Source organism: Ptychodera flava, chromosome 2 (assembly GCF_041260155.1).
Source record: "Ptychodera flava strain L36383 chromosome 2, AS_Pfla_20210202, whole genome shotgun sequence".
Lineage (NCBI taxonomy): Eukaryota > Metazoa > Hemichordata > Enteropneusta > Ptychoderidae > Ptychodera > Ptychodera flava.
The window spans coordinates 43,335,338-43,363,287 of record NC_091929.1 but is presented as its reverse complement, the minus strand read 5'-3'; the positions used below and the strand labels follow the sequence as shown (position 1 = coordinate 43,363,287).

The window sequence follows — 27,950 nt, the reverse complement described above, 5'->3', positions numbered from 1 at the left end:
TAACAGAAACTTACGACACAAAACATGTGACGAGAACATATATTTCAATCTAGTAAAAAACAATACGAACACTAACTTTAATACAGTAGAACAAGACATCCTGGCATCCCTAGTGAAGGAACAAACTTCAAGTGGGACAACATTGGAATACAGACAATCTATCGATTATTCCGCACAATTTATCCACTGAAGACGAATTTGAGGCGATTGATTAAGAAAGAACGGCAATTTCGAAAAACGGCCGGCGTTAAAAGATCGTAGTGTTATACAGTCTTCCCCACTCTGGAGTAGAGACTGTACTGACGTTCAGATTACAGCTGTGTCTAGCCATGGCCAATCAGTTCTGTACACAAAACAGGGAAACGCAAAATACAATGGGTGCATTTTATTACAATTGTGGTTGATATTACATTTGTGGAGATTATTACATTTGTGGAGGTTACAGCGTGTGTAGTAGGCTCGAAGATTTGCTATGGGTTGCTTTGTCGTAGGTATGCGATTAACGAGACTTTTTAAATTAAAAGGAAATCAGAGATCATATTCTTGTTTTCCTATTATTGGAAAATACAATCGTGTAAAACACACCTAACGCTCTAAATTTCAAACCTACTGATCGTATCATAGAATTACTGCATAGAGACTGTTCATCGTTGATGGTAGATGGCTTGTTTCTTCGTCACTGGAAGACTAGATTCTGCCTGTTCAAGATTTTCTTTATCGGGGAATTGCTCGATGTGAATCTTGGTATTTCCGGAGTAGACATCCTCGCTTTCGGAAAGTCGAATTAATTTCGGGGAACTCGCTCATCGGCAAAATGTCATTTATCGAGAATTACTCGATGTGAATCTTGATATTTTCTACACGAAAAGTTGAGGTGTCTTCGGGAAACTCGCTCGTCGGCAAACTAGCTGGCTTGGCAACAGTAACTTTCGTGCTTCGGGGAATTCGTCGGAGAGCATCTTCCTAGGCGACGAGAGGTGACTGACGACCCAAAGTCAGTATTTGGACTGGGTTTGGTATCTCCACCATGTCATAACGTGGGAGGAAGCTGGAGTAGACGACGAGTGTTAAATTGTAGAACTTGAACTTGTTTACTGAATACAGAACCATGGCTAGGCCTCACGGCCCAGCAACTGATGCATGGGTCTCAGAGTCTGGCTGTGAGTGTTACTGCTTGAGTCGGTCCCAGTTAGCCCGTAAGTGAATGTTGTGTCTCGGTCACTCCACAAGGGAGTGACCGTGGTCCTGAGTGTCTGAGTTAGTTTTTCCTGTTCGTCAGTGTGTCCTTTTACTCTGTGTGTAGTATCATGGCTATGTCGGATACCTGTGCCATAAAAATGACAATAAGATGTGATATACATTACTTTGATTTCTACCGACGATGGAAAAGATACAAAAGTTCAAATTATCACTTGCCCGTGCGTGTCATGCTACAATTGTTTTGTTTCAAACCCATGCCATAGATAAATTTCAATGATAATAACAGCTCCATATTACAAGTGGCTGAAATACAATAGAACATCGGGGTACTACGCATTATATCTTTAAGAGGGAAAACCTATTGGGTGAATTTTAACATGTGTAAACGAGGAAGACAATATCGTCGATACTGTGCTGGTATTTCGTGGGGGCAGTATTGTTAGAGTCCAAATCGAGAGGAATTGCCCGGGATTTATCGCGTCCAAGGACGCTAATGAATCGTGAACGTGAAATATTAATTTTCTTCGCACCAATTTGGAAGATTATGACATGGGCCAACTTGGAAATAGAAAATGACCTCATTTTCAAAGCAACACGTCCGTTCCATTGAATTTGAGAATATGACTTTAAAAGAATGTCTGAAACACGTGTAATTCAAAATTATAAAATGCATGATCACTATTAAACTAAAATTATCCTCGCGTCTTTGTCGAGTAATAATTTGGTTCGTTTGGCCTCGAACAATAATAGTAAAGAGCGTGTAGGCATTTTTAAATGTGTAAACGAGTTAGACCATCTAGTCGATACCGTGCTGGTATTTCATGGCGCCAGTATTGTTCGAGTCCAAATCTAGAGAAATTGCACGGGATTTATCGTGTCCGAGGACGCTAATGAATCGTGAGCACGAAATATTAATTTTATTTTCGCCATTTTGGAAGGTTAAGACATGCGTGTCAAATCAGAATGTTGGTCGTCACTTTTGTAATTAGTATTTTAATTTATTTTTGTGCTTATAAGGTGTTTTAGAAGCTTAGAGATAGCTGATAGTGCTACACTCGATAAATAAAGTCTGCTTAATTACTTACATACTTGATGGCCTTACTTTGGAAAGAGCCTCAAAATTGGTCATTCGGACAAATGGATACATTATAGCACGAAGTCAGTTAATTATCTTATTTATTTCGTGTCCTTTAACTCAATATCATTAGACGATGATTTATTTGTCAGCTTCACGGTTTTTTGAAGCTGCTAAACACGACATGGCCAATATTTTGGTAGTGTGCTCACTTCTTTTCATTTTTACAAAATTCAGCTGCCAAGAAAAGGCCCCATATTGTCCACATCATCGCAGACGATCTTGGTATGTATCATTTTAAATCATTTCATGATGATGATGATGATGATGATGATGATGATGATGATGATGATGATGATGATGGGGATGATTGTGATGATGAACTATTTATTTTTTCATGTATTTAATTATTTGTTTATAATTGTTTTAGTTACAATTTAATTAAAATTTACGCTTCCTTTTCAATATTACTTTAGTACATAACGCATTTACACCATTTAATACAATCCTTGAATGAAAACTTACGAAATATTAAGATTTAAAATACGTAAAATGTCCATTTGGGAGAATTTCTCTTATTTTCAACGAGGATCTTAAATTTCAATTATTAGTTTTCTTTGTAACACTTAGTGTTTCACCTTTTTCCTTTCGGTTCTAGGATGGAATGACGTCAGTTGGCATGATACAAGCATGCATACCCCAAATCTCCGAAAGCTCGCTGAGGATGGTGTTATTTTGGAGAACGTTTATGTCCAGACGTCCTGTAGTCCGTGAGTGTGTCGTTCATGCGAAGACTGTTTTATTGGCTAGGAACATTGATTTTGTGACCAATTTTTAGTTATTTTCTCCGACACTGTTTTATCATTCCGGGAGACATTTCCATATACCACCTCAGAGAGTCTACTTTCACTGATTGCTATCCTTTTCTGTTGACAGTGGCATATGAGTCCACTGAAAGTCATTTTTCCGGCTACTTCTGAGACACCTTTTACTCGCTTTAAAATCAAAATATCTAGTGACGTTTGTTCAATCAGAACTTGTAGGGTAACACTTAAATCGCTACTTTTCGTATAGCGACATAGGATTGGCAATTTGTTTATCTGTCGATGTTGTTTGTTTGTTCCCTCTTTGCTTGTCATTTTGTTTGTTTTTTGTGAAAAATCCAACACGAATAACGTTCAAAGTTCAATATACCTCTCTGTTTCAGAACACGTTCATCTTTGATGACTGGGTACTACTCATCTAACATTGGATCCCAGGTACGATATTATTCTTTCTTTACATAGCGCATTATAGTACATCAGCGACTTTTAAATAAGATTGAATGAAGGGGCGTAATTACTGCGCCTGTGTGGCTTTCTTGTTTACAAACAATGCGTTTTAGGCACAACATCTAGATGTATCACGTCAACATACCAGCAACACAAATTCTACACTGTGCGGTATAACATACATGTTTTAACTTTTAATCAATCGGCAACGTGCTTTGGCTACAAAGTTTACATTGTCGCATGAATTCCAAAAGGCCTTTGGGAGCACTTCCGATGACTTCTGCCTTAATTCATTCGTTACCAAGCAAAATTGAGTAGCAATCTTCAGATATGATTTCTAAAACGAGTCGCTTAGCAGTGAGTAACCATTTCGTACCCATACTTTTCGTTTGAGAGGAGATGGCAACAGTTTATTGTGTCTGTAGAGTTCCACTCACACTTATCTTTGCCTGCTGAATGGCCAAGTGAGTGGTCTGGGAATAAAATTATGGTCAAACAAATGATTGCTGAGAGCAGAAGAAATCCTATGGCAAAGAGAGGACAATGGGAAATGCGTAATGCAGGGAGAGAGCAGCAGGGGGTATTTAGAGGCCGAAAATGGCTCATTAGGGTCGAGAGAAGGGAAACTAGACGATAGAAGGGGAAGGCTTTCAAGTAGTAAAAATTGGGCACTTGCAACTACTTCTACTTCCCCTCCAAATTTTATTTTTTTCCCAAAATGCATCACAATAGAAAATTTACATGTAAAACACACCTGGTTACAATTGCTTAAAATCTGCTGGTTGGCTGTCCTATGAATACTACCAGTCATATACTTTAAGTCAACACTCGGTCGAGCCTTTCCAGTAATAACTCGTTTAGAGCAAATTTTTTACAGCGGTATGGCCAGCGTATTAGTTATTAAAATAGCAGCAGATGGGTGAACAGATGATTTATACTTCAGAATCACCAAACCGAAACTCCAGGCACCACCTTCATTTACCACTGAAAGTGAGTCAAGCAGGCGTGGCTCCTCAACACTATTTCCGGAAAATGGCCCATGCAGGCAGATAGAGTGCCCCAGGGAAGGCCCACCATCCTCACATGCCCGGACTCTCAATTTAGATAGACCTGTTACCTACAGTATACCTCAGGTACGTGTGTTGCAATATTCGGGGCCACATGGTAACAGGTGTGCATGGTTGAAGTCCGGTAGGTCAAGGTTTGCAGGAAAAGCTACTGCAAAATATATAGTAAGATTCACTTAGCAAAGATCCATAAAGAAAGCACACTCTAAGTGCTTTGAAAGTCTTGTGGGAAGGGAGTTGAGAGCGTAATACATTTCTACCGGCCATGTGATCAAGATAAAGTTCAGCCTTCAGGTTGTGCTGCAGCTCGTCCTCCCACCGCAGAGGCCAGATTTTGCAGCCATGCACTGCTATTGGGCTACAAAAGGCCTTGTCAGGGTCCTGGAGGCCATGTGTGGGGACTTTCAGCAAGAAGGCCTACAGCAAAACACTTGCTACCTCTACTGGCGAGCAAGAGACGAAACCCAGATGTGCCAAGAAATTGGCAAGAGTGAGGCCTTCTGCAACAGAGAAGGGAAAGAGATCCACTGGAACCCCCTCCGTATAGCAGTAGAAACCCCCAACAAGAGGTGGTCATTCCCTGGAGCTCGCCGAGGGCTGTGGCCATGTAGCATTGAAATTTATCCCCTTCTTTTTTCAGAGACTTGTCACAAGGCCAGACCTTCCCCACATAAGAGTGGCTTGAACGGGGAGGGTGGGGTACCAGGTCATCATAGTTTCCTTGCACGTTAAATATGAAATAAAGTATAAGAGGGACAGCCAGTAGGGCTAGCTAGGAATTGCTGTTATTATCAATTTGCAAGGCCGAAATAATAAAATCATCCTTCAGTCGGAGAGAGTGGTGAAAGAGCTTTGAAAGGACTCAATAGGCACACACCGACGGTAGAAGAGTCACTGATTCTAGGCGAAGACCTTGGCTGAGTGCCTCTTTGGGCACAGTATGCTGCACAGATGCGGCTACCTTCTGGAGTGTTATCGTCCCAGTAGGTAGCCCAGCTGCCCACTGTCGTTGTGGCCTTTGATCAGAAAGCCTTCCAGATGACTGGCAAAAAGCCTTCTGAAACCCTTAAGGCTAAGACGATGGTACAAAAGCCCTCTGCTTCCACGTCCCGCCCCATCAGCCTTCAAGACCAAAGCTCCCTTTGAAAGTTGGCATCCATTACCTGTACCAGCTTGGTGATCTGGAGGGCAGTGGTTGCCAGGTGACAGATTCCATCTGGTCCTTGACTGTTCACTGGCTTGGGCGCTGTTACCAAGCCTGACGAGCCTGTACTGTACTGTTTACAGGATGGGCCAACATGGGGGTTATAGTGCACCCTGACATCAAACTACCTTGGATGGGGTCCTCAGGTATTGAGAGCTGTTGTCCCTGTTTCTGTTCCCCTCGCAACAGGTCAACCTTATGTTGTCTCTCGTGTGACCCCTCGCGCTGTCTAACTGGCTGACACTGAACTACTTGGTACCCTTGGGCTTGTGAGCCCAGAGGAACTCAATAATGCAGGTAGCACAGTGGTTTTGGGGGCCTCCTTGAGATGCAAAGTGACTGGCATTCAGTTTAAACCTTTGCCCCTCGGCTTGGTCTTGGTGTTTGTAGGTACAGGCTTCTTTGTGGTAGCCTGGCGTAGCTGCTGCTTGGTTAGAGGCCTGACCTCAGAACCCTCCCACAGGGGACAAACTATCTATTCAAGCTGGTGCATGTACTCCATCTACGACACAAGAAGGAAAGCAAGGTTTGACCACTGGAGAAAGTCGTTGATGATCCATACCTTTTTGGGGTCAAGAATGGTAAGGCCCTGGCTGGAGTAAAATGTAAGGGCATAACCAAGGCACCAGTCGCCAGTCTGGATGGCCGCTTCCACTTCCGCTGTGATGACATCCACAATGTCACAGAGAACCAGCTCTTCTCTGCCATCAGTGCTTGGGTTGGTAATTTGTATGTTTTGCTCGTGGCTCTCCTTGGGGTTGTACAGCAGGGCACAGGGGTATCTTGAAAGTGGTTCTTTTGGCTCTGAGATAGGAACCCTGTGCTTGGTCACAAACTTTTCATGTCGAGATCAAGATAAGGTCACCAGGCATCCAGCCCCAACAAAGCAATCCCACCCTCGGCAGTGGGGGAGCACATTTTGCATCTCTTGGCACTGGACTCTGTCAGGCTGGAGGAAGATACTCCCTCATGATGGCCTCGAGAGCCAGGTCCTCTGCTCGATGGTCGACCTTGACCTCACTGTAGTTGGCTTTCTGATGTAGCCACTAGTATGGCATTTCACCAGCAAATGGAGGAGGTTGACCCTGGTTGCTGCAGCAGATGACTTGGACAACCTGTGTTTGAGCAAACCAGAATTGGCCAATGGACAGTGCAGACTTCGTCTATCATGATCACATTTTTATGTACTACTGGTCCATCCTTCCCTCGGTCCACTCAGTATGACCAATCCAGCGGAAGAAGCTGTGATAGGTCTTTACCCCTCGAGCCCGCATCTCTTTGGCCAAACGATGGGTCAGTGTGAACACAAGGGGTCTCTCTGGTGGAATAGCTCAATCTCTCTGGTGATTTTGCCACTTCTCACTCCACCATTCAGGTAGCTCAATTCGTATCGGGTCAGCAGGTCATCATGGCATAGTATGATGCTTTGACGGAGGTCCTTTTGTTGCCTTTTGGATTTGTGTTTTGGGAGGCAGGCTTCGAGTTCCATAGGCATGTACATCTGCTGGTCCTTGTCACACCACTGCAGTCGCAGAGCCTGGCACCAAAAATGTCCCAATGCCTTCTGTTCTGTGGAGCACTTCCTTATGCAGATAGAGCAATTCATTTGCCACTCACACCAACTTGTCCGGCTCGAGCCTCGAGAGCATGCACAGGAGATTGATGTGAGCATAGGCCAGCTTGTTGGCCCACAGGTGGGCATACTGCAGCTGTGAGCCATTGTAGTATGTAAATATATGGTCTGTAAGGATATGCTCCGACCAGGGTGCCACTTTGGCGGATGTCTCTGACTAGGTAGTCCAGCTCTCTTTTGTCGATCACTAGCCATCAGGTCCATCTTTTTTTCACCATCCCTGCTGCCCTGCGTGAATCCACCAATGATGCTACACCCCTGGTTACAGTATTCCAAGTGCCAGACCTTGGTCTGTTTTGGCAATGATGGCTTCATGGACTTTAGATTGGTTAGGAGGCCAGTCTCTGTCAGGAAGGCAAGAATTTGTGTTTGGGCCCAGCCATTGTTTGCAAAAGGCTTTTCAAACCATACAGGAATGACAGGGTAGGCACCATTATTGAACTCTCGTTCCTGGTCCTCAGCAGATCCACTGCCAATGTCTTTTGGAAGAGGGCCTTTGATGGCTACGTGGGTCATATGTTGGGTTGGATGCCCAAAACACTCGAAATAGGGTTTAGCTTTGCCTTCACCCCAGAAGGAAGCTAGGTAGCAGGCCTTCGTGTTAATACTGGCGACGTCCCTTGTGTGGTTGTCCATTAAGTTCCAGAGCCCGCCGTAGCCATTCTCCATGCAAGACTTCTCGATGACAGGAATAGGCTAGCTGAGGTTGGCTTCCAGCCATTCTTTTCCTTGGTCAAAAGCTTTCTCAGCAATCATGGGATGACTTGGTCAGCACAAACCTTCTGGAGCCTCTCATGGGCTTCTTGTTTCCTATAAGTGTGGCCATCTTGGAGTACAAACTAGGTTGACTTTAAGTCGTCTATTGTCACCACCTCCAAAGAGCCAGACCGCTAACTGCTCACCCTGAGTAGCTTCTTAGATGGCCTGCTAGATGTAAACCCTGTAGATGTGGACCTCTCTGCTTTGATGAAATGCAATTCTTAGGGCCAGGTGTGGACGTTGTGACAGATGAGTGCTATATCTGCCCCACAGGACTGGTACTTCCCACTGTTGTAGATGTCCTTGCCAGCGATGTCCTTCAGAATGATCGCCCTCTTGATGATATTTTCCTGTTTGTCCACATAGTCGACCATGGCGCCAGTCTCATAAACTCTCTCCTCCTATTCCTGTTTTTCTGCCACTGTATGGGTGTGAGCCCCTGGCAGCACCTCCAAACTGCCCCATGACTCACTGGGCCACACAGTTGAGGTAACAGTCTCTAAGTTCAGCCAAGTTTGCAGGGTCTGGGTCTCTGGGAGTAGCGCCCATACACGACCACAGTGACCGAGTAGGCATTCTTATAGTACACACTATCAATCCCTGTCAGTATACTAGGGCTTTGTGTGCTGAGAGACCCCAATAACACCATTAAGTTTCAGAGCCCGCCTGTCGTCAAGGATTAAAGCCACTCATCTTTGGCATCAGCAAGGACCTCAACCCTCCACTCATTGGCTGCGAGCCTTGCTGGCTGGGGGATCTTGCAATCCGGGTCCATGAATTGCTGACCCTCTGGAACCGGGTCAGACATTTCTGCAAGAATCTCTCTTCGGTCAGATCATCCATAGTGACCATGCTGTCAGTTGGGGGTAAATCAGTTACATATATTTCTCTAACTGGATGTTCGGACTACAAGAGAACCTACGGGTTTTCCTAAATGGGTGTTTGCCGCATATTGCAACACACATCCCTGAGGTTTACTGTTGACGACAGGTCTATCAAAATGGAGAGACTCACCAGGGCCGACAAGGTTGGGGGGCCTTCCCTGAGGCTATCCATCTGCTTGGATTAGTCATTTTCTGGAAGCAGTGTCGAGGAGCTACGCCCTCTTGACCCACTTTCAGTGACAAATAAAATGGTGCTGGGATGCTCGGTTAGATGATTCTCAAGTAAAAGTGGTCCGCACATTCCCCACCCCTGCTGCTACACTTACTGATCGCCAATTTATTAAAACGTTTTAGTACGGCACTTTTTGTATTACCCAAAAAGTGAATGCCAATATTTAGAAATACAGATTACCGACTTTTTTGTGATTCTATAGCACCTAGTTTACAAGCCCGACCGTCCACATGGACTTCCAACCTGGTTGAAAACTCTGCCAGAAGTCCTGAAGTCTGGGGGATACACCACATATGGTGTAGGAAAGTAAGTATGAGCCGTTTCTTATCGATGCAGGTTTTGAGTTGCAAAGAAAAATATTAATACAAGTTAATGTAATCTTCTGTTGAATACTTACTTGTTATATAGTCATTAACACTTTCACTGCGTAATTAATTTTTATATGTGCATTCCTGTGCGTAGTTTTCTATGGGTATATGGCCTTATAAATATTGATTTACATGCATGTGCTATATCTTTGTAATTGTTTGAGTATTCGGGACAATTTTTTCAGTGAGTATTGCAATATGACAGAGCATCATAAAAATGCACAAAAGGTCATGTGACACGCCTTGAAGATCACGTGATCATGGCGGCCATATTGGATTTTACAAAAAAAATCAAAAAATGTTGCATTTTTTGTTATTTCAATATATAAATGTATTTTTCTCAGCGTAACACTTTAAAAATTACCACTTACGTTTTATCAACTCAAATTCAGTAGGAGGAACACATACGCTAAAACATATTCCACGTAAATGAGATTAATATGCATATTTATTACAGGTTTATCTTCGAACAACAGGTATCATCTGACATTCAAAAGAGAGCTATGTTCTATTTAAGCTTATATGCTGGTAGCCAGTAATTGTCATTGATAGATTGATGTCGTACAACATCCACAGGATACCCCATCAACGTTTGTGATGTCAGTCATCGGTCCTTAGTCGCACTTGTCGTATGCTCAGATTGCCTACCTTCCTGTCAGTGTCTTGCTTGCGATCTCTGTGTTTGCTCAACTGGTTTGGGAACATATTCAAGTTCTGTATTAGAGTTGTAATTTGAAATTTGACTTCCGCCATCTCGTCGAGTTCAGTTTCAAGATCAGTGACAATTCCACTATTAGTGTCTAGAAAAACATGCTCAAGGGCTTTGTCGGTGTTAAACTGTGCCCGCATCGCCATTTTTAAAGGTCTGGTGAAATGGTCCCGTTCGTGTGACTGAATATCTTCCAGGGGTCAATACTATTACACTCGCAACAGAATTGCAACCTAAAAGTACGCGCAAGTGTTAATTTTTTTGATATTTCTATGCGCGGCTTTCATGGGGTCATTTTGCGACACTCAGGTCACGCCCATAGCGGGGATAATGGTTGGCCGTCTGTGACGTCACTGGTGTGTTCATTTACATCGAATAGCGGTCCAACGCCGCCTTATCTCTGCCCGGTATCCGCTAACAAAACACTGTTCGCGCTGCCCATTTGCCACGTTCGCCAATGCGATCGAAATCCGAAGTGGCCAAAAAAAATCGATCCTAATTCGCCACAGCGGCGAAACTGAATTTTGTTTAAAAAATATGGTAAAATAAAGAAAAAACGTGGGTTTTTTAGTCTTTTGTTTAATCTGCGCTTCTCTCTCGGCGATTCGCAAAAACTGTGTCTACTTCCGTATTATTGCGTTCTTTCCGTCGTACGTATTTGCAATCGTGCCAAGTCTCGCGAGAGATTTGACGTCATTTAGTCTAGTGTACAGCATGCATAAATGGCTCTCGCGAGAATTGAAACTAAGACACACGCAATCGAGCCCTCGACATAAATTTGACGTCATTTTGTCTAGTGTACAGCGGGCATAGGAACGCTCGCTCGCGAGAATTGAAACTTTTGCTATACATAGCAGACATACGCATTTTAATCGAGGCAACAAGGTTCGGTGTTGCAGTTGATTTACATTGCGGTCTAGATGTTCTGTGTTGTGGATTTTCATCACGGTCTTCAACATTCCATGTTGCGGTCGATTTGCATCGCGGTCCTCGTGGTCCGGTATTCCCCGTTGTTCTTCAATTTAATTGCCGTCCCAACGACGCGTTCCATGTTGCTGTCGATTTGTATCAAGGAGGACTCTACCTCCATGATTGGTATCGCGATCTCTACGTTCCGTGTTGTTGTTCGTTTTAATGGTAGTCTCAACATTCAGTGTTGCTGTTCATGCAGCTAATTTGCATCGTGGTCTCAACCTTCCGTGTTGTGGTTGTACTTGTAGTGCATTTTAATCACGGTCCCATTTACGTTCTAAGTTACTGTCGATTTGCATTGCGGTCTCGACGTTCCGTGTTGTAGACAAGTGCATTTTAATGGCAGTCACAACGTTCAGTGTTGGTGTTCATGCTGTTGATTTGCATTGCGGTCCCGAGTAGCGAGGCAGGCTCAGCCGAGGGACCGTGGCCGATCGTACGAACCAGCAGAGACAAGCACATCCTATGGTTCAAACACTCAACACTTGACGGGAACTTAAAATAATTTACAGTTGAGCCGTTCATGTTCTTGCCGCTGTCACAGCCACCAAAAGAACAACGTTCTCCCATAGTGAATGAGGACACTATCCTGATCATGTAAGCGGAAACCCTAGAAGTTACCCCCGTAGGGAGCTTACGGAGGTGTGAAATACTTTAGTTCCCGTTATGAGATACGGCGTCGGGCAAACTTCGGAAAGCCGAAAAAAGTCGACTGGAGAGGCTCGGGGGACACGCCCACATTGCATTTTTCTTTTGCCATATTTCATAATCACGCGCGCTAAACGAAAAAAGAAATGAATGTAACTGTTTATAGACCATCAACTGTATTTCTGTGATTTTGCAACATGGGCATTTCACCAGACCTTTAAATACCCTCTGAGAGAAAAACAACAACCGATCACACGATCCTTACAAATCACGGCCGAGAAATGACCGAATATGGCGGCATTTGTTTACAAATTTGGCGCGCATGCTCATTTAGGTTTGACCTCTACCTCGTATACTACGCTAGGCTTGAGGAAATAGTCAACAAACATGATGTAGATCAAACAAAGCCAACGTATATCGAACGCAAATAAACGCGTACGTTCTTGGCGCGTTTACGCGCCTCCCGCAGTCTGGCCGTTGGCGCAGAATGCGCCCTCCCGCAGTGAAAGGTCCCATCAAAAGTCGGATAATCTTAGGAGAAAAATATATGGTTACAAGACCAGCAGGTGCGATCAGAAGTTTATGAAAAATTAAACGTTTTTTCAAATGTAAATCTCATTAGAACATGGACGGGGAACTAAGTGTTTCTGAGTCATCCAATAAGCAATCTATCTCTCTACCTCACCAAAGATACCATATTATCCTGGTAGGTGAGCTGACTGAGTCTGGCACTGTGGAAAAACTCAAGACTAATAACCGTGGCTATTTGAACTAAGCTCTTGTTAAAAACCTAGTGCATAAATATTGACATCTAAGCATATATTTGATATATTTTATCCACAGATGGCACTTGGGGTACTGCAATGAATCGTACATCCCGACGAATCGTGGATTCGATCACTTCTACGGTTTTTATCTCGCCTCTGTCGACTACATAAATCACAAAACATCGGAGTTTGGTACGTGTAAATTTGCATCATTTTCGTTTGTTGCCACGGATATTAATCAACCTATATCAAAGATTATGTCTGGTTAGTCGGGAGGGATTTTGCCAACGTGTAGGCATAACTCTCTTCAATGAGCATTTGTGTCTTCATGTTAGGAGATATATTTTTGGATAACCTTTCATATCCAAAGTAAATGCCTAAGGCTTTGATCGGCTTGTTTGGCCATGAAATCATCCCTAAATCTTATCTATTTTTCCAGTTACCAAACTTCAGACCTCCAGTTTTATCTTTATTTCATTTTAAGCCTGCATATTTGTCGTATTTACCAATTAAATTGATTAAAGATTTGCATATTCAATTTTGCTGACCCGTCACAGTTAAAGTTAGATTAGTGCGTAAAGAAGGAAATAAAACATGCTTCACAAGTAATCTACAGTACACAAACGCCTTTATAAGTTTTGAACGTAGTTTATGATACAATTTCTTATGTAATCGAATTTAACTTTGAATGACTCTGCAAAAATTGAATGCACGAAACCAAAATATTCTTTCCAGTTGAACAACCATTCGATTTCTAAGTGGAAATGTGATTGACAGGAGTGTATGTATCATTTTGCTATTCGGTAATCGAACGAAGTTTAGCTCAGCTTAGCTTAGCTAACTTATATGTTCACATGTTTTTCTGATAGAATGTTTCTGTAAGTAAACACCCTTCATCAATATAGTTTTCTGGTATTTCTAATCAAAAAAGGACCGTACAACCAAGATCAGGCCAAGTACCTTGGTTTTGATCTCCATGATGATGGTAAACGAGTGGAAGGTCCAGGAGTCGACGACGTTTACACTTCTGTAAGTGTATTGAATATTTATTCTTAAAGTTTTATTGACGTACTCGCTGCTTTCTAAACATATACAATACCAATTTGCCAAAACAAACAAGTAGAAGATGAGATACATTTTCTTTTTCATTACAAAAGCTACAGAGACATTAGACACGATTTTTTCAGTAAACTAAACATTTGTAAAACCGCATTCAGAGGCACACAAGATCTTATAAGCATCTTTTCAAGGACGGATAAAGCATCACTATGTGAATTGGGAAAATACATACATACATACAGACAAGACAAAATGAAAAAACAAAGTAAACTATTAATGAACCTGTAATATGTTGAACTCATGTATTGATATATATATATATATATATATATATATATATAATATATATATATATATATATATATATATATATATATATATATATATATTTTCTTTCATTGTTGTTTTTGCAAAACCTTTATTGTACTTTTTGATCAAGATCCCAACTAGGATACGATTTCAATAAAGGCTTACTTTACTTTACTTTACTTTACTTTACTTTACTTTACTTTACTTTACTTTACTTTACTTTACTTTACTTTACCTTCCTGGTTTATGTTCCTCCTGCCATGAGTTTTACATATGGTGCAATGTCTGGGCCAATCACGCCGTCGTTTTCTGCTATTTGGAATTTTAAGGTAGTATGCGCCTCTAAAGTAAAAGACTTAAACTTTTGCTCAAACTTTCCCCAAGGAATCTTTCAACAATTCTCCTTCAAAATCAAGAATAAAAATCGGGGGTCACCGTGCAAATTTTAGTACTAGAGAAACAAATTACCCAAGATTTACCGGTATTTGAAATTCTAAATGGCCGCCATCCCTATGTTAACTCTATGGAGAAAAAAATAAAATTTTCGATTTTCGAAAAACTAAGCCGGTAAAAGTTTTTTCTTTCTCCAAGAGCTTCAAAATGAGCCCCACAAGTTGTTGATCAGAAAAGAATTGCAAAAGTTTGAGGATCCGAATATCTGTCCCCTAGGCGCGATCTACCTTAAAGGGGAAATTTACCCAGACTTTCTTAGGTAATCAGGTCGTTGTTTAGTGAAAAATAAACAAAATAGCGTTGGTTTCATTCACTTTCACTTGCGCGTATTAGCGCAGTGGCCACAAGATGAACGCACGGAAACCGGAAGTGACGTATCAAACTTGCTAGTCACAGCGGGTTCAAAGCGAGGTCACTTATAACCAAGCTCTTCTACGCCAAGTAGAGTACGCGTACGCGGTACGCAAACCTCAGCGCTCGACTGAAAATCATAATGGCGAAGATAATCGGTATAACTGCAAACCTGAACGAGCAATCGATGATCCAAGACTGACATCGTCAGAAAGTTACAGCGACTCGAGTTCGGAAAGTGACTATTCTAGCTCCGATGACGAAGTTCAAATTACTCTCGGCGATCAATCATGCCTGTCACGTCATTGTCAATCCAATCGCTGTGAAATCATGCCGACACCGAAGTAATGCCAATGCTCTAAAGAGCTCGACATTAATTCTAAAAGTTCAAGCATTTTTAATGTGTTACAGAACACCCTGATGTAGCCATGATTAGTCTAGAACCAGTGGTCCTGTCTACAGCCTTCCGTTTCTAGTGCCTGAGCGTACGTATATACTATATAGTCCCATATGTACAAGCGACGCACTTGGGGCTGGATATGCCCCGTACAGTTTTCTTTAGGCTTGTAGTTCAGTAGTTGGACTTGCAACGTTCGCTAAAAGCAGCCCTTCTCAGAGTGGTATTCGCAGAAAACTTTATTTCTGCTCGACTTAAACATCGACACCGAGTGCTTGGCCCCTATATTCTGTAGCCACTCTATACACTGTAAGTGGAAAAGCTTACAGTTGCACACGTCGACTGCACGCGTCGACTGCTTCAATGACCAAGTTTACGACGTCACTTCCGGTATTTTAGTACACCGCTGTTTGTTAGCCAGTGAGTGAAAGTGAATAAAATCGACTCGAAAGCCTTTCAATGACCATATCAGTTTAATATTCCAAAATTAATTTTCAGGGTAAATTTCCCCTTTAATAGAGGAGCTAAGTTTTCAGCTAGTTCCCAATAAATATAAGGAAATAAAGAAAAAAATAAGGTATGAATTATCAATATTTTATGGAGAGCAGAACGTTGATTTTATCAAGTCTGCTTAAAGGTCGACAAAACAGTAATCATATGCGTACATTAATTTGTTTATATTCTCAAAATCTCATGATATCTATGATAATTTTGCGTCAGTTGTGCATAATCCTGTGCCTGAGATTTGCACTCTGTTCTTGCTGTAGTCGTTCTTTTCTGAAAGGGGAGTGCTTTAATGCTTTCTTCAAAACATTACTATGTGACAAATGATTTTCTACTAATGTGAATGCAGCTTTTACGATCCTTTAACCATTTTAGCATCGCCTGGACAGATAGTCTGCAACTCCTCAAAATAAACTAGGTGAAATTTAACAGGGTATGTTCACTTGTACAACAAAATGTTGCATTTTAGCTCACGTGTGTAAGCACGTGGGCTAATGTCATAGCGATGTCTGTCTGTCTGTCCGTGTGTGTGTCTGTCTGTCTGTCTGTCTGTCTGTTTAAACGATAACTCAAAAACGCCTGAACGAATTCAAGTCAACTTTGGTAGACAGGTACCATATGCTACTTGCAAGAACTGATTAGATTTTGGTTAATGTGGCTTGAATATTAATGAAGTTATGCAATATTGTTTTTTTTTTCCGAACAATGGTTTCTCTATGGAGACGGTAATGACAGTGTAGATATATATCAAGAAATACTGCACAAAATTTCATGAAACTTTTCACAGATGACAATCTCAGAACATTATCATGATACTGTCATTATCATGATAGTGTCATGTCAATTATCTTCTCATTTGCATATTCAATGAACTTTTAATATCAGTGAGATAACTTAGAAGCATTGGGCAGTGTAAAGTTAATAAATAGCTCATTTGCATATTTTATGAAGTTTTGTAATTAGTCATATAACTCCGATATAACTGCACCAAATGTGATGAAATCTGCTGCAGATACTGATCCGACTAATATCTAACTGTGGTGTAAAGCATTTAGTAGTGTGAAGTTAATAAAGGGTTTATTTGCATATTTAATGAACTTTGTAATTAGGTATATAACTCTAAAATTACGGCACCGAAGTCAGTGAAGTTGGGTACACATATTGTTCTGATAAATATCTAATTGTACTGAGAAGCATTTGGCAGTGTCATGTTAACAAATAGGTCATTTGCATATTTTATGAAGTTTTGTAATTAGTCATATAACTCCAAAATAACTGCACCAAATGTGATGAAATCTGCTGCAGATACTGATCCAACACATATCTAATTGTGGTGTAAAGCATTTAGTTGTGTAGAGTTCATTTGCATATTTAATGAACTTGGTAATTAGTGATATTACTCCGAAATTACAGCATTACATTTGATGAAACTTGCTACAGATGTTGATCTGATAAATATCCAATTGTACTGAGAAGCATTGAGCAGTGTCAAGTTAATAATTAGCTCATTTGCATATTTCATGAAGTTTTATAATTAGTGATTTAACTCCGAAATAACTGCATCAAATGTGACGAAAACTGCTGCAAATACTTATCCGACAGATATCTAACTGTGTTGTAAAGCATTTAGTAGTGTGAAGTTAATTAAGGGTTCATTTGCATATTTAATAAACTTTGTAATTAGGTATATAACTCTGAAATTACGGCACCAAATTTGGTGAAACGTGCTACAGATATTGATTTGATAAATATTTATTGTGCTATGAAACATTGAACAGTGTCAAGTTAATTTAGGTCTCATTTGCATATTTAATGAACTTAGTAATTAGTGATATTACTCTGAAATTACAGCATTAAATTAATTGAAACGTGCTACAAATGTTGATCTGATGGATATCTAATTGTCCCGTGAAGCATTGAGCAGTGTCAAGTTAATTAACAGCTCATTTGCATATTAAATAAAGTTTTGTAATTAGTGATTAAACTCTGAGAGTACTGTGCGAAGTTGATAAAACCTGCTACATTTAGTGATATAACAGATATCTTATTGTTCTGTGAAGCGTACTACTATTAATGAACTGTTGTAAAACACGTGAGCATATTCAGTTCATATCTGGTCGTACTTTTATTTCTAGACCCTGTTTGAAAAGAGACTGAAGAAAATTATCAAGGAACACGATCAAGATAATCCAATGTACCTCTATGTGGCATTCCAGTTGCCTCACTCGCCGCTTGAAGTAATAATATATATTACACGTTTTCCTTGCGTCAAATATAAAGATGGCATGTGCAACTCAATTTTCTACAGTCACCGCTGATTTAATAAGTCCTGACTCGTGGAACAAATATCTTCCATTATTATTATTGTTGATGATGATGTTGTTGTTGTTGTTGTTGTTGTTGTTATTAAGAGAAATGAGAAAAGTAATGCTTTATAAAATTACATTCGGGTTGTTAAAGATTAAAGATTAATATTAAAGCTTATTATTCACAACATATCTCGAAAATTATAAATTACTTTTGTCATTGCAAAATAACCAATAATTATTCCGATTATTATGTTATGTATTGTATTACACTTTTTAAACTAAAGTACTATTATTCCAATTATTATACTTACATAGTTCACACAATGTAATAAATTACCGGTATATCTTAATTTAATTGACGCCGCTATTTTTCGTCGTCGTCATTTTTGTTGTTGCTAGTGTTGACGTCATTATCATTCTATTTAAGTTACCAGATGATGAATTCTCACAGCTGTACACGGACACAGTGTCAAACGAGGATCGTGTGACATATTCAGGTAGGAATACTTTAGATATAATAATAAACATTCATATCCATTATTTATTATGGACGGATGCTCGTGTAGGTCAACTTTGACAAACATACTAGTACCGCCGTGTTCCATATAACATCCAAAGCCAGTCCTGTCATGATGTGAATGCAGCGTCCTCTACGGCACAGGTGCTCGGAATTGCCAATGTAGTATACCTGGCCAGGTAGTATACGCAGAGAGACGTTATTGCACACTGAACAGTCCTCGCGCCTGTGCTCTACGGTTGTTATCTGTAGCAGAAAGATTTACCTCATTCATGACGCTTGATTCAGCAGAAAGATTTACCAGTACCCCGTTCATGACGCTTGATTCAGATCATTTGGGTACCTTGAATCTTGTGGCTTACACGACAAATTGATAATTCGACGCGTGAGATCACAGTGAAACTAAATCAATCGTCATCGACTATGTAAATTACCGAGACTTTAGATCCTGTCATATCCACAGGCACCGCCGTGGTTGATAACGCTTTTAAGTGTAGTAGAACACTGAAGAGCGCTATCAACGCCGGCGGTGCCTGTGGTCCTCCTTGGATCAGGTACATTGATCCTAGGCGTTATTTGGCACAGGTCAAGTTTCTATGATGGACTCGATTGTCGGTGATCTCAAGAGACGCATGAAAAGAGAGGGAATGTGGGATAACACATTGGTACTCTTCCATTCTGACGTAAGTAATATAGATCTTTAAATATGTAGTTTGTAGCAATGGTTTATGCGTTGGGGGAGAACAGTCTATCGTTTGCTTTAATGGCTAAACGTTGGACCTTCCCTTCTAACATTCTTACCGTTAGTTAGCACGTCCATCTTCCTTTATATTCAGTTTGGCACAGTATAATTTCAAAAAATGTAATCAAACATTTAACCAATAATTGTGTCCGTTTTGCCTCTCTCCTTATGTATTACAAAGTTTTCCTAAAATTCTATTTGTCACGATGATATTGCAGGTGATTTCCCTTGAAAAGAGAAGTACATTCATTGAATGTGATTTGACGCGATAGCTGGTATTGGATTTCATGAATGCAATGTCTCTTTGTAATTGTTAATATCTATGTGCGACACTATTACTCAAATAAGTTTATAATCTGCGACTTCCAAACAGAGATAATACGGATAGTTTTCAATCGGATTCGAACCCACAACATACGGCATCAGTCGCCTAGCTGAGAGGCCTGAGACAGAACCAGTCGGCTAAATCTCCACTCCCAAAAAAGAGTGGTTCAATAGCCGGCTAAGTTGTTACATTTTTCTGACTGAGACCCCTCAACACGTTGTAGAGTTCGTGAAGCACTCACGCACGCATGCTCACTATCATACATCGCACATACACACTTTATCGAAGCGAAGAAACGAATTTCATCGCTTTAACTGGGCGAACGATAACCTCGGGGACAATTCTGTCCACCAGCAGTGTTACCGACCCAGGATAGAAAATACGGATAAGTTATTGTCTGCACAAACAATCAAAATTGGCCACAAAGTCCTGAAAAAAATGAATTCACTGATTTACGAAAATATCGATCACACAATTTAAATTCCTGACCTTTCCAGAACGGTGGTGACGTCCTTCACGCAGCAAGCAACTTCCCTCTCCGTGGTAACAAAGGAACCTACTTCGATGGTGGCATCAAAGCAGCTGCCTTTGTTTATGGGAAGGGAATCAAAAAGACAGGATACACGAATAGGGAGTAAGTTCATTTTTTTCGTCCTTTTAAGTGTCTAGCAATAATTTCATTTCTGGGACAAGTCATACTATTCGTGGCTTCGTGATTTCACGAGCATCTGAGGCACTCAAAACATTTCGAAGTCCGCCATCTGTAATTATAGTTGTAAAATATGCCGACAAATATTGTGAGAATGACATTTACAAATAACTACAGTAAACCGAAGGGCATATGACATTTCGGAGTCTTAGGCTTCAACGAAGCTCTGCTCACTCAACTCATAATCCGCAACATGCACTGACAGAACCGAATGGTTCTATTAGAAACTGAAGTAGATCTTCTATGGTCGAACCCTTTAACTTTGTGGGCGCTTTCTTCTGGCCTGGACATTGTAGATAGCCGATTATGATAGAAAAGTTAATTAATTCAACGAGCTAAGTCATGGCGCAGTCAGTCTACCTGATGGCGACCATCGGCTAACCATTGCCCCCAGAGAAGTTGATTTTAGAGCTTGTTGGTATACTCATTGTCCAAAGACGATGCATCCATGACCATCGGCATTATTACGTCAAAATAATTCTAACAGGATTGCGGCTGCTATGGCAACAATTACAGAAGCATTGGAACACATATATTTGCAACCATTTGCAGGTTTTGATAGACAATGCCATATCATCGTGATGGCTTTAATTGTAAACGTTATATTTGGATCAGTTATCAAATATGAAACTTATCTGTCCAGAAGAAGTGATTGACGATAATAGAACTTCCAAAATATTGGCCATTTGCAGTGATTCCTACATTTGTATTGTTTTATTTAGCTTTTATACTAATCCAATCAACCTTTTCAAGTTTATGATTGAAATATTTTCTAATAATTACAGAGTAAAATTTCCCTTCGCGAAGTTAGTTCGGTTTTCACGTTATAGATTTAATTACATGATCTAATATGAAATTTAACTGTGATGAGAAATCTTAAAACCTAGTTGCTGTATTTGTTCAGGTTATAAAAGTCTTGGTCAACATTAATTGAAAATAAGTGTTCTTATATATTTCCATTTCAGGATGATCCATGTCAGCGACATTTTCCCTACGTTAATAGAAGCTGCTGGGTGTTCTATTGACTGTAAGTGAACCAGTTTAGAGGGGAGATTCTATTGAAAGTAAACGTTCACACAATATGAAACTACAACGAGGTGAACCTACATAGATACACACATACATACATACATACATACATACATACATACATACATACATACATACATACATACATACATACATACATACATACATACATACATACATACATACATACATACATACATACATACATACATACATACATACATACGTACGTACGTACGTACGTACATGCGTATGTACATACAAACATAAATACATACATACATACATACATACATACATACATACATACATACATACATACATACATACATACATACATACATACATACATACATACATACATACATACATACATACATACATACATACATACATACATACATACATACAGACAGACAGACAGACAGACAGACAGACAGAGAGACAACAGACACATACAGACAGATACAGACATACAGACAGACAGACAGACAGACAGACAGACAATGCTACTCTACGTTTAACTCTCAATCATATCACGTGACACAGTAAGCTTAGGTCAGCCTGATATTGTTTTGTACAGATAACATTGATGGTGTAAGTGCTTGGTCTACAATGTCAAAAGGTGGAAAATCCGACAGAACCGGTTTCCCCATCACCATTGATGAAGAGTTTCCAGAGGATACGACAACAGCAGCTTTGAGGTAGGAAACCACAGAAAGCAGCTATTGTTATACAATAACTGAAATATTATTTACATCGTGTTCAATTTAAACAAAAAAGGTTAAAAGATGGGGAGTTGATGTATTTTGTCAGACTTTATAAATCATAATTGAATTTACGAAATTTGCATGTCAGACTTAAATTTCGGTCGCAAGAGAATATCCGCCCCATGTTGTTCGTTTTCATTGAAGATAAACGCAAAAAGTTCCGATGCACCGAACTTGATGGCACTACGTTGTAGGGTAGAACTACCATAAGATAAACCCTGTAACTTTTGTGTGTTCTTATACATGGATGATGGGTACATAAAAACCTGTGTACAGGGCAGTGTATCTGTATATGAACAGACAGGCAGACGGGGATGGGTACATGTAGGGAAGGATAGAATGATGAATTGTCAGGATTATGAATGAATGTTATCATGGGACTATATTTATTGCTGACACAAATTGACACAAGGGCAATCAAACTACAAACTCTGACATCGAATTTCTTTTGGCAGTTTTGTATCTGTATTAAAATTAAAAATCTTCCACGATAAATTGGTTTGGTCACATCCTCTATACTTATAGCTTCTGCTTCAAGGAAGCAAAGTTTGATGATAAGTGTGATGAGGGAACGTCATCCTCTCAGAACACTGACTATACAAACATGTATAACTTCCCTTTGGTAGACTTCTTCAATTCGACCCAGAGGTTCAAAGATTTATGTAGAGGTTCAAAGATTTAAGTTGCCCAGTTTTTTTTTTACCTGTAACGTCCTGATTTCAGATCCCTGATGACATCTGTGAATCTTTCCATTCAGACAAACTTCATTATCTGTTTCCATTGGGCTGTACCTCAGTTCACTCACATCTTATTTTAATCAGCTTGATAAAGCATAGCATCTACCTCACCAAGTTGCAATATCGGACCCAGTAACATCAATCCCTTCAGTCTTGACAGCTTAAAAGAACCCCTTGTAAATGTTGGTCTCAATTATTTCTTTGTAGCATGTTGCAAAGATGTGTCTCTTTAAAGGAGTTCTTTCCAAACTTATGTCTGTTCTCTGATGCTTCAATATCATTGTTAAACAACTCTAGAAATTCGTCACTCCACGATTTGCCTTCTTTATGGTTATTACCGACCTACTTCAAGGAAATGGCAGTTTTGCCGATGACAAGTTGGTGTCAGAAGTTACGAAACAAATCAATGGGACACCTAATAGATAGACAAAAGACAAAATTTGGCATTTTTACGATTATATATCCCTCTAATTTAACATAGCACAACTGGAACTAATTTGGGATAATTGGGTCTTCATATTTTTCAAATTTCTCAAAAGTGTTAGGTGCCCTATAGTTGAATGTTGGAATATTACAAATTACTCATGAAAATAAGTGCGCTGCTTACAAAGAAAGGCAGATTAGCTTACATTTGTAGATTAAATCGACATTACTTCACTATCCAAGTATCCCAAATTAGTTCCAATCGTGTTTATTTGATATTACAGAGATGGTAAATGGAAATACATCGAGGGTATTCCAGCTTTCTCCAAAGGAATGAATGGAAGTATGTGAATTTCGATGAAATACATATTTAAATTATGCCAATATGTATCTCATGGTATTGGGTTAAGGTAGTGTGCGCCTCAAAAGTAAAAGACTCAAACTTTTTCTCAAACTTTCCTTAATGAATCTTTCAACCATTCGAATTCTCTTTCCAAATCAAGTATAGAAATTGGGGGTCAAGGTATAAATTTTGGCAATAGAGAAACAAATGACCTAGGATTTACCGATATTTAAAATTCAAAATGGCCGCAATCCCTGTGTTAACTCTATGGAGTAAAAAACGAATTTAAAAAAACTAAGCCGGCGAAAAGTTTTCTTACACCAAGAGCTTTAAAATAAACCCCAACGATTGGTACATCAGAAAAGAATTTTAGAAATTTGAGAGTCTGACTATCTGTCCCCGAGGCGCGTTCTACCTTAACGGTATTGGGATAAAGTGGGATTTTCAATATTGATTACCATACGCAGAATTTGCATATGTTGGAAAAAGGATTCGAATGAAGATTTTCACAATCCAATGATAAACAGTACATGAATTTACCCAATCAGCAGCTTAAAATGTGTAATGTTTCAGTCTGAAGGTATTTTGTATGATGTGTTGGCGATCAAGTTTTGTCAGCTCAACTTCCTGGACACTTGTATTACCCATCATTAAATGTGGTAATCACAACATTAAATTGGTATGGATATTTTGGAAGTATGTGAAACAAAGTTTCCTCACGCATATGAGATAGTCTCAGATCTCGTTGAATTTCTCGTCGTTTTATTATAAATAATCTGTGTCATACTTTAAGTCTCATTAAACAAATACCCACGTTGCAAAGTCAAGTGTACCACAAAAGTGACCTCTATTGCCACGTCACTCACATTTTAGGTGAACGATAAAAGCCGATGGGATGGCGAGTAGTGTTTAAGATTGAATTATGTTTGTGTCAACCTTTGTTCTTTGCTTATTCTTTAGTTTATTGGTATCCAACCCAGTATGACGCCAAAGCACAACACTTCACAGACGCAGGAGACGTGTTTAACGAAACCTCAAGGCTTTTGTTCAACATGGAAGGTATGAAGATATAAATTTGGCATATTATTCGTTATCGGATACTCTTTGAAGTTTCTACTGAAAGGTAGATGGTGGTCCTGTCTGAGGGCTGCTTTCTTGTTGATAAACATGGCCTCTCCAGAGAAACTGGCACTAAATGTTGAGCAAATGTGAAGCAAATTCAGCTTTTGATGCATGTCCAGTACACTAGACTTGAAGATCCGTCGCTCGAGGGCGCTCTCTATGCTCCCCGGAGCGTCAGGAGCGTCCTCCAGTGATGGATCTTTCAGTCTAATAGTTCACCAGTTTTGTAGCTTTCAAATCACTGCAAGACTTTGCTCTGTGAATTTTGGTTCTGTGCCTTAGTTTATATGAGGCTGCTTCTGCCGCGGTCACCACTTTTGGTCAGACAACACTTTAAGATGTTCGATATGCACAGGGAATTTTGGGATGTGTTGTGAATAGCAACAGACCCGTCGTGTGGGTACCATACACAGTCGCTTGTGGTTCGAAGGCCGCTGTACGCATTAGAAATGTAAGAAGTTTGGAAAGAGAATGTTCATTTCTTACAACACCTGTGGTACAATTAATGGAAATTCGCCGTGCTGTGATTGGCTATCTCTGTCAGTCCGCGATCGCTTGAAACATTTCAATCCGGGTATGCTGAATGAACCAATGAGGTAGTTGTTGTAAGAAAGGGTAACCTCGGAAATCGTACCCAAAAATGCACAGAAAGCCAATTTTGACGCAAGGACGATAGCAGGTATGAATGTAGAGATGTAGTGGACGCCATCGATGCTGGTTTATTGATTAAATTGTGCCATTTGTGACAGAAATTTGTCTCCAAACACAGCTATATCCATTCTGTTTCCCAGTTTCCTCTCTTTCTATTGCTTACAACGACAGTCGCCATGTATCGAACCACGAGCGACTGTGGTCCCATACACAAAGCCGTATGCGGATGCACATCATCATAGCTGCAACATTTCAATTATAAGATGTAGATTATGACAGACATGTTTCATCAATCACCATCGCACCTTGGATACAGTGTTTACCTTGGGTCGTATGAGTCCAATACGACCTTGGAGCGCAGTTCCGACGACTGTATCCCTTTAAACATTGTTAAAGGGACATTATCGCTATCTTTTGACCCTTTTTCACCAATATTGTCGCAAACGAGCAGTTGCTGATGTTGTTCGACTTATTGAAAGATGTCTAAAAATGGTCGACCATAGACAATTTCCATCCCATCTTGCCTACACTGTAGAAAAACCTCGGGTCAGGGGTTTTAGGTGGGCTACCTAAAACCCCTGACCCGAGGTTTTTCTACACGATATAGAAAAGATGGGATGGGAATTGTCTATAGTCGACCATTTTTAGACATCTTTCAATAAATCGAGCAACATCAGCAACTGCTCGTTTGCGACAATATTGGTGAAAAAGGGTCAAAAGATAGCAATAATGTCCCTTTAATAAAAACAGTCACTATTACTGACCATTGCCGCCATTGTTTTTAGCCATTCATTCAATGCATTCTCAAGATTCCGTTCAAATATTTATCTTTGAATAAAAACGTTAAATTTTACAATTTCTAACCCAGACGATCCTCTTGAGATGTTTAATGTGGCTGATTCACACCCGGATGTTGTCGCTAAACTGAGCCAGAAACTTGACGAATACAGAAAGACTGCTTGGACCGACTTCCCTGAATCCGATCCGGCTTGTGACCCCAACAACTACGACGGCTGGTGGACGAGTGGTTGGTGCAAATTGTGAGCTGCTGACGTGATATTCACGACCCGATGGATACCACAAAACTAGAACACAGAAATTTAAAAGCTTGATTTCATGCATGACATTCTATTCATATGTACTTTTAAAATATAACTTATATTACTTTTCCATAAATTATTGTTTAATTCTTGTCGCTGACGCTCTTTCATCTTGTAAAACACCCATAGGCTGAGTAGTCATGAGATATTTTTCAAAGCAACCATGTTTTAGATCTGTTCACCAATTAGTCCTTTTTCTTATCTTCGTCACACTGGTAACGAGAAATCTCCAAGATGTGTGCGAAGTTAAATTAACATCAATTGTTATAAGTTTTTATGCCAATTTAGGAAAACTGGAAAACGATACAGCATACAGTATAATCCATGATAAGCATGATATTGCAACATGGCGTTTAGTTTGCATTAAACAGGTGCAGCCAACGGAGCTATTCATCGGAAAAGCTCTTCAGGGAGCAATTTTTGAGGGCAGGGGAAATTTTAATTTGGTTGGGCAGGGGACATATTGTTAGCGGCAGGGAACAGATTTTACTTTTTCTGTCGGGCAGGGCAGATATCGGTTGATTGGCCTGGGGACCAGGATTGGGGAAAAAAGAGGGGAGGGGAAATTACTTGTAAAACAGGGACAGGGAAAGTTAAACCTATATTTTAAAAAATTAAATATGGGTATGGTGTTTCCGGGGAGGGGGAGCCAGCTATCCATATCAATTGGGATGCATAACAAATAGAAGGCCACTACAGTATATGTCTGCAGGCGAATATTAATTTTAAGGGATTTCTTTTACATCGCAGGGGAAAATCGACGGATTTTTTCATCACAAGGCAGGGGAGCCTCAAGTCGGCAGGGGAATGATAAAAGTTGAAGGGGAAATTTTTCCAGGGTAGTAGAAATCGGCAAGTTTTTTCGCCACAGGGCAGGGGAGCTTCAAAAATTCACCACGGGAAGGGGTAACAAGCAAAACTATGTGGGAAGTGGGTATAATGAAGTTTGAGTGCGGGAGGGTAAGTCAAAAATTTTCAGTGGGAGGGCAAATTATGAACGGCTAATTAATTACCCTCTGGACTTAAAATTGGTCAGTTCACATTACTTGTTCTGCACAAGATATCGTATCATAATAAGGACACCTTTAAAAGTGTATTGTTCGTTGGCTGCACCTGATTAAACGTACTTTGCCCAATGTTTTGTTTTTGCCTTTGCGTCTAAAGGTCATTGAACTGTAAAGCCTTGTGATTGCAGCTTATATCTGACGGAGAATGGTTGCATTGGAAGATTTCAAATGATTTTCAAAACTGAACAAACAGTATAATGGTGTACTTTCTTCCGTGTGTAGTAGAATAAAGCAAATCAAAGCC

General features: G+C 40.2%; 1 protein-coding gene across 1 annotated transcript; it reads left to right on the top strand.

Moving 5' to 3' along the window:
• The first annotated feature begins 1,108 nt into the window (after positions 1–1,108).
• Positions 1,109–27,950, top strand: LOC139150369 (arylsulfatase B-like). Its single transcript, XM_070722705.1, has 16 exons — positions 1,109–1,160; positions 2,513–2,560; positions 2,934–3,045; positions 3,483–3,534; positions 9,528–9,631; positions 12,866–12,981; positions 13,721–13,818; positions 17,998–18,099; positions 18,599–18,668; positions 19,274–19,371; positions 20,253–20,389; positions 21,430–21,491; positions 22,077–22,197; positions 23,708–23,766; positions 24,727–24,825; positions 26,408–27,950. The coding sequence occupies exons 1-16, from the start codon at positions 1,109–1,111 to the stop codon at positions 26,581–26,583; spliced, it is 1,506 nt and encodes a 501-aa protein (XP_070578806.1). The 3' UTR covers positions 26,584–27,950.

Excerpts from the sequence above, each read along its gene's own strand:
- LOC139150369 (XM_070722705.1), top strand. The coding sequence starts at position 1,109 with ATGGCTAGGCCTCACGGCCCAGCAACTGATGCATGGGTCTCAGAGTCT. Across the intron at positions 1,161-2,512 it reads ATGGGTCTCAGAGTCTGGCT|CTGCCAAGAAAAGGCCCCAT; the intron begins GTGAGTGTTACT and ends TACAAAATTCAG. Across the intron at positions 20,390-21,429 it reads ACAGGATACACGAATAGGGA|GATGATCCATGTCAGCGACA; the intron begins GTAAGTTCATTT and ends TTTCCATTTCAG.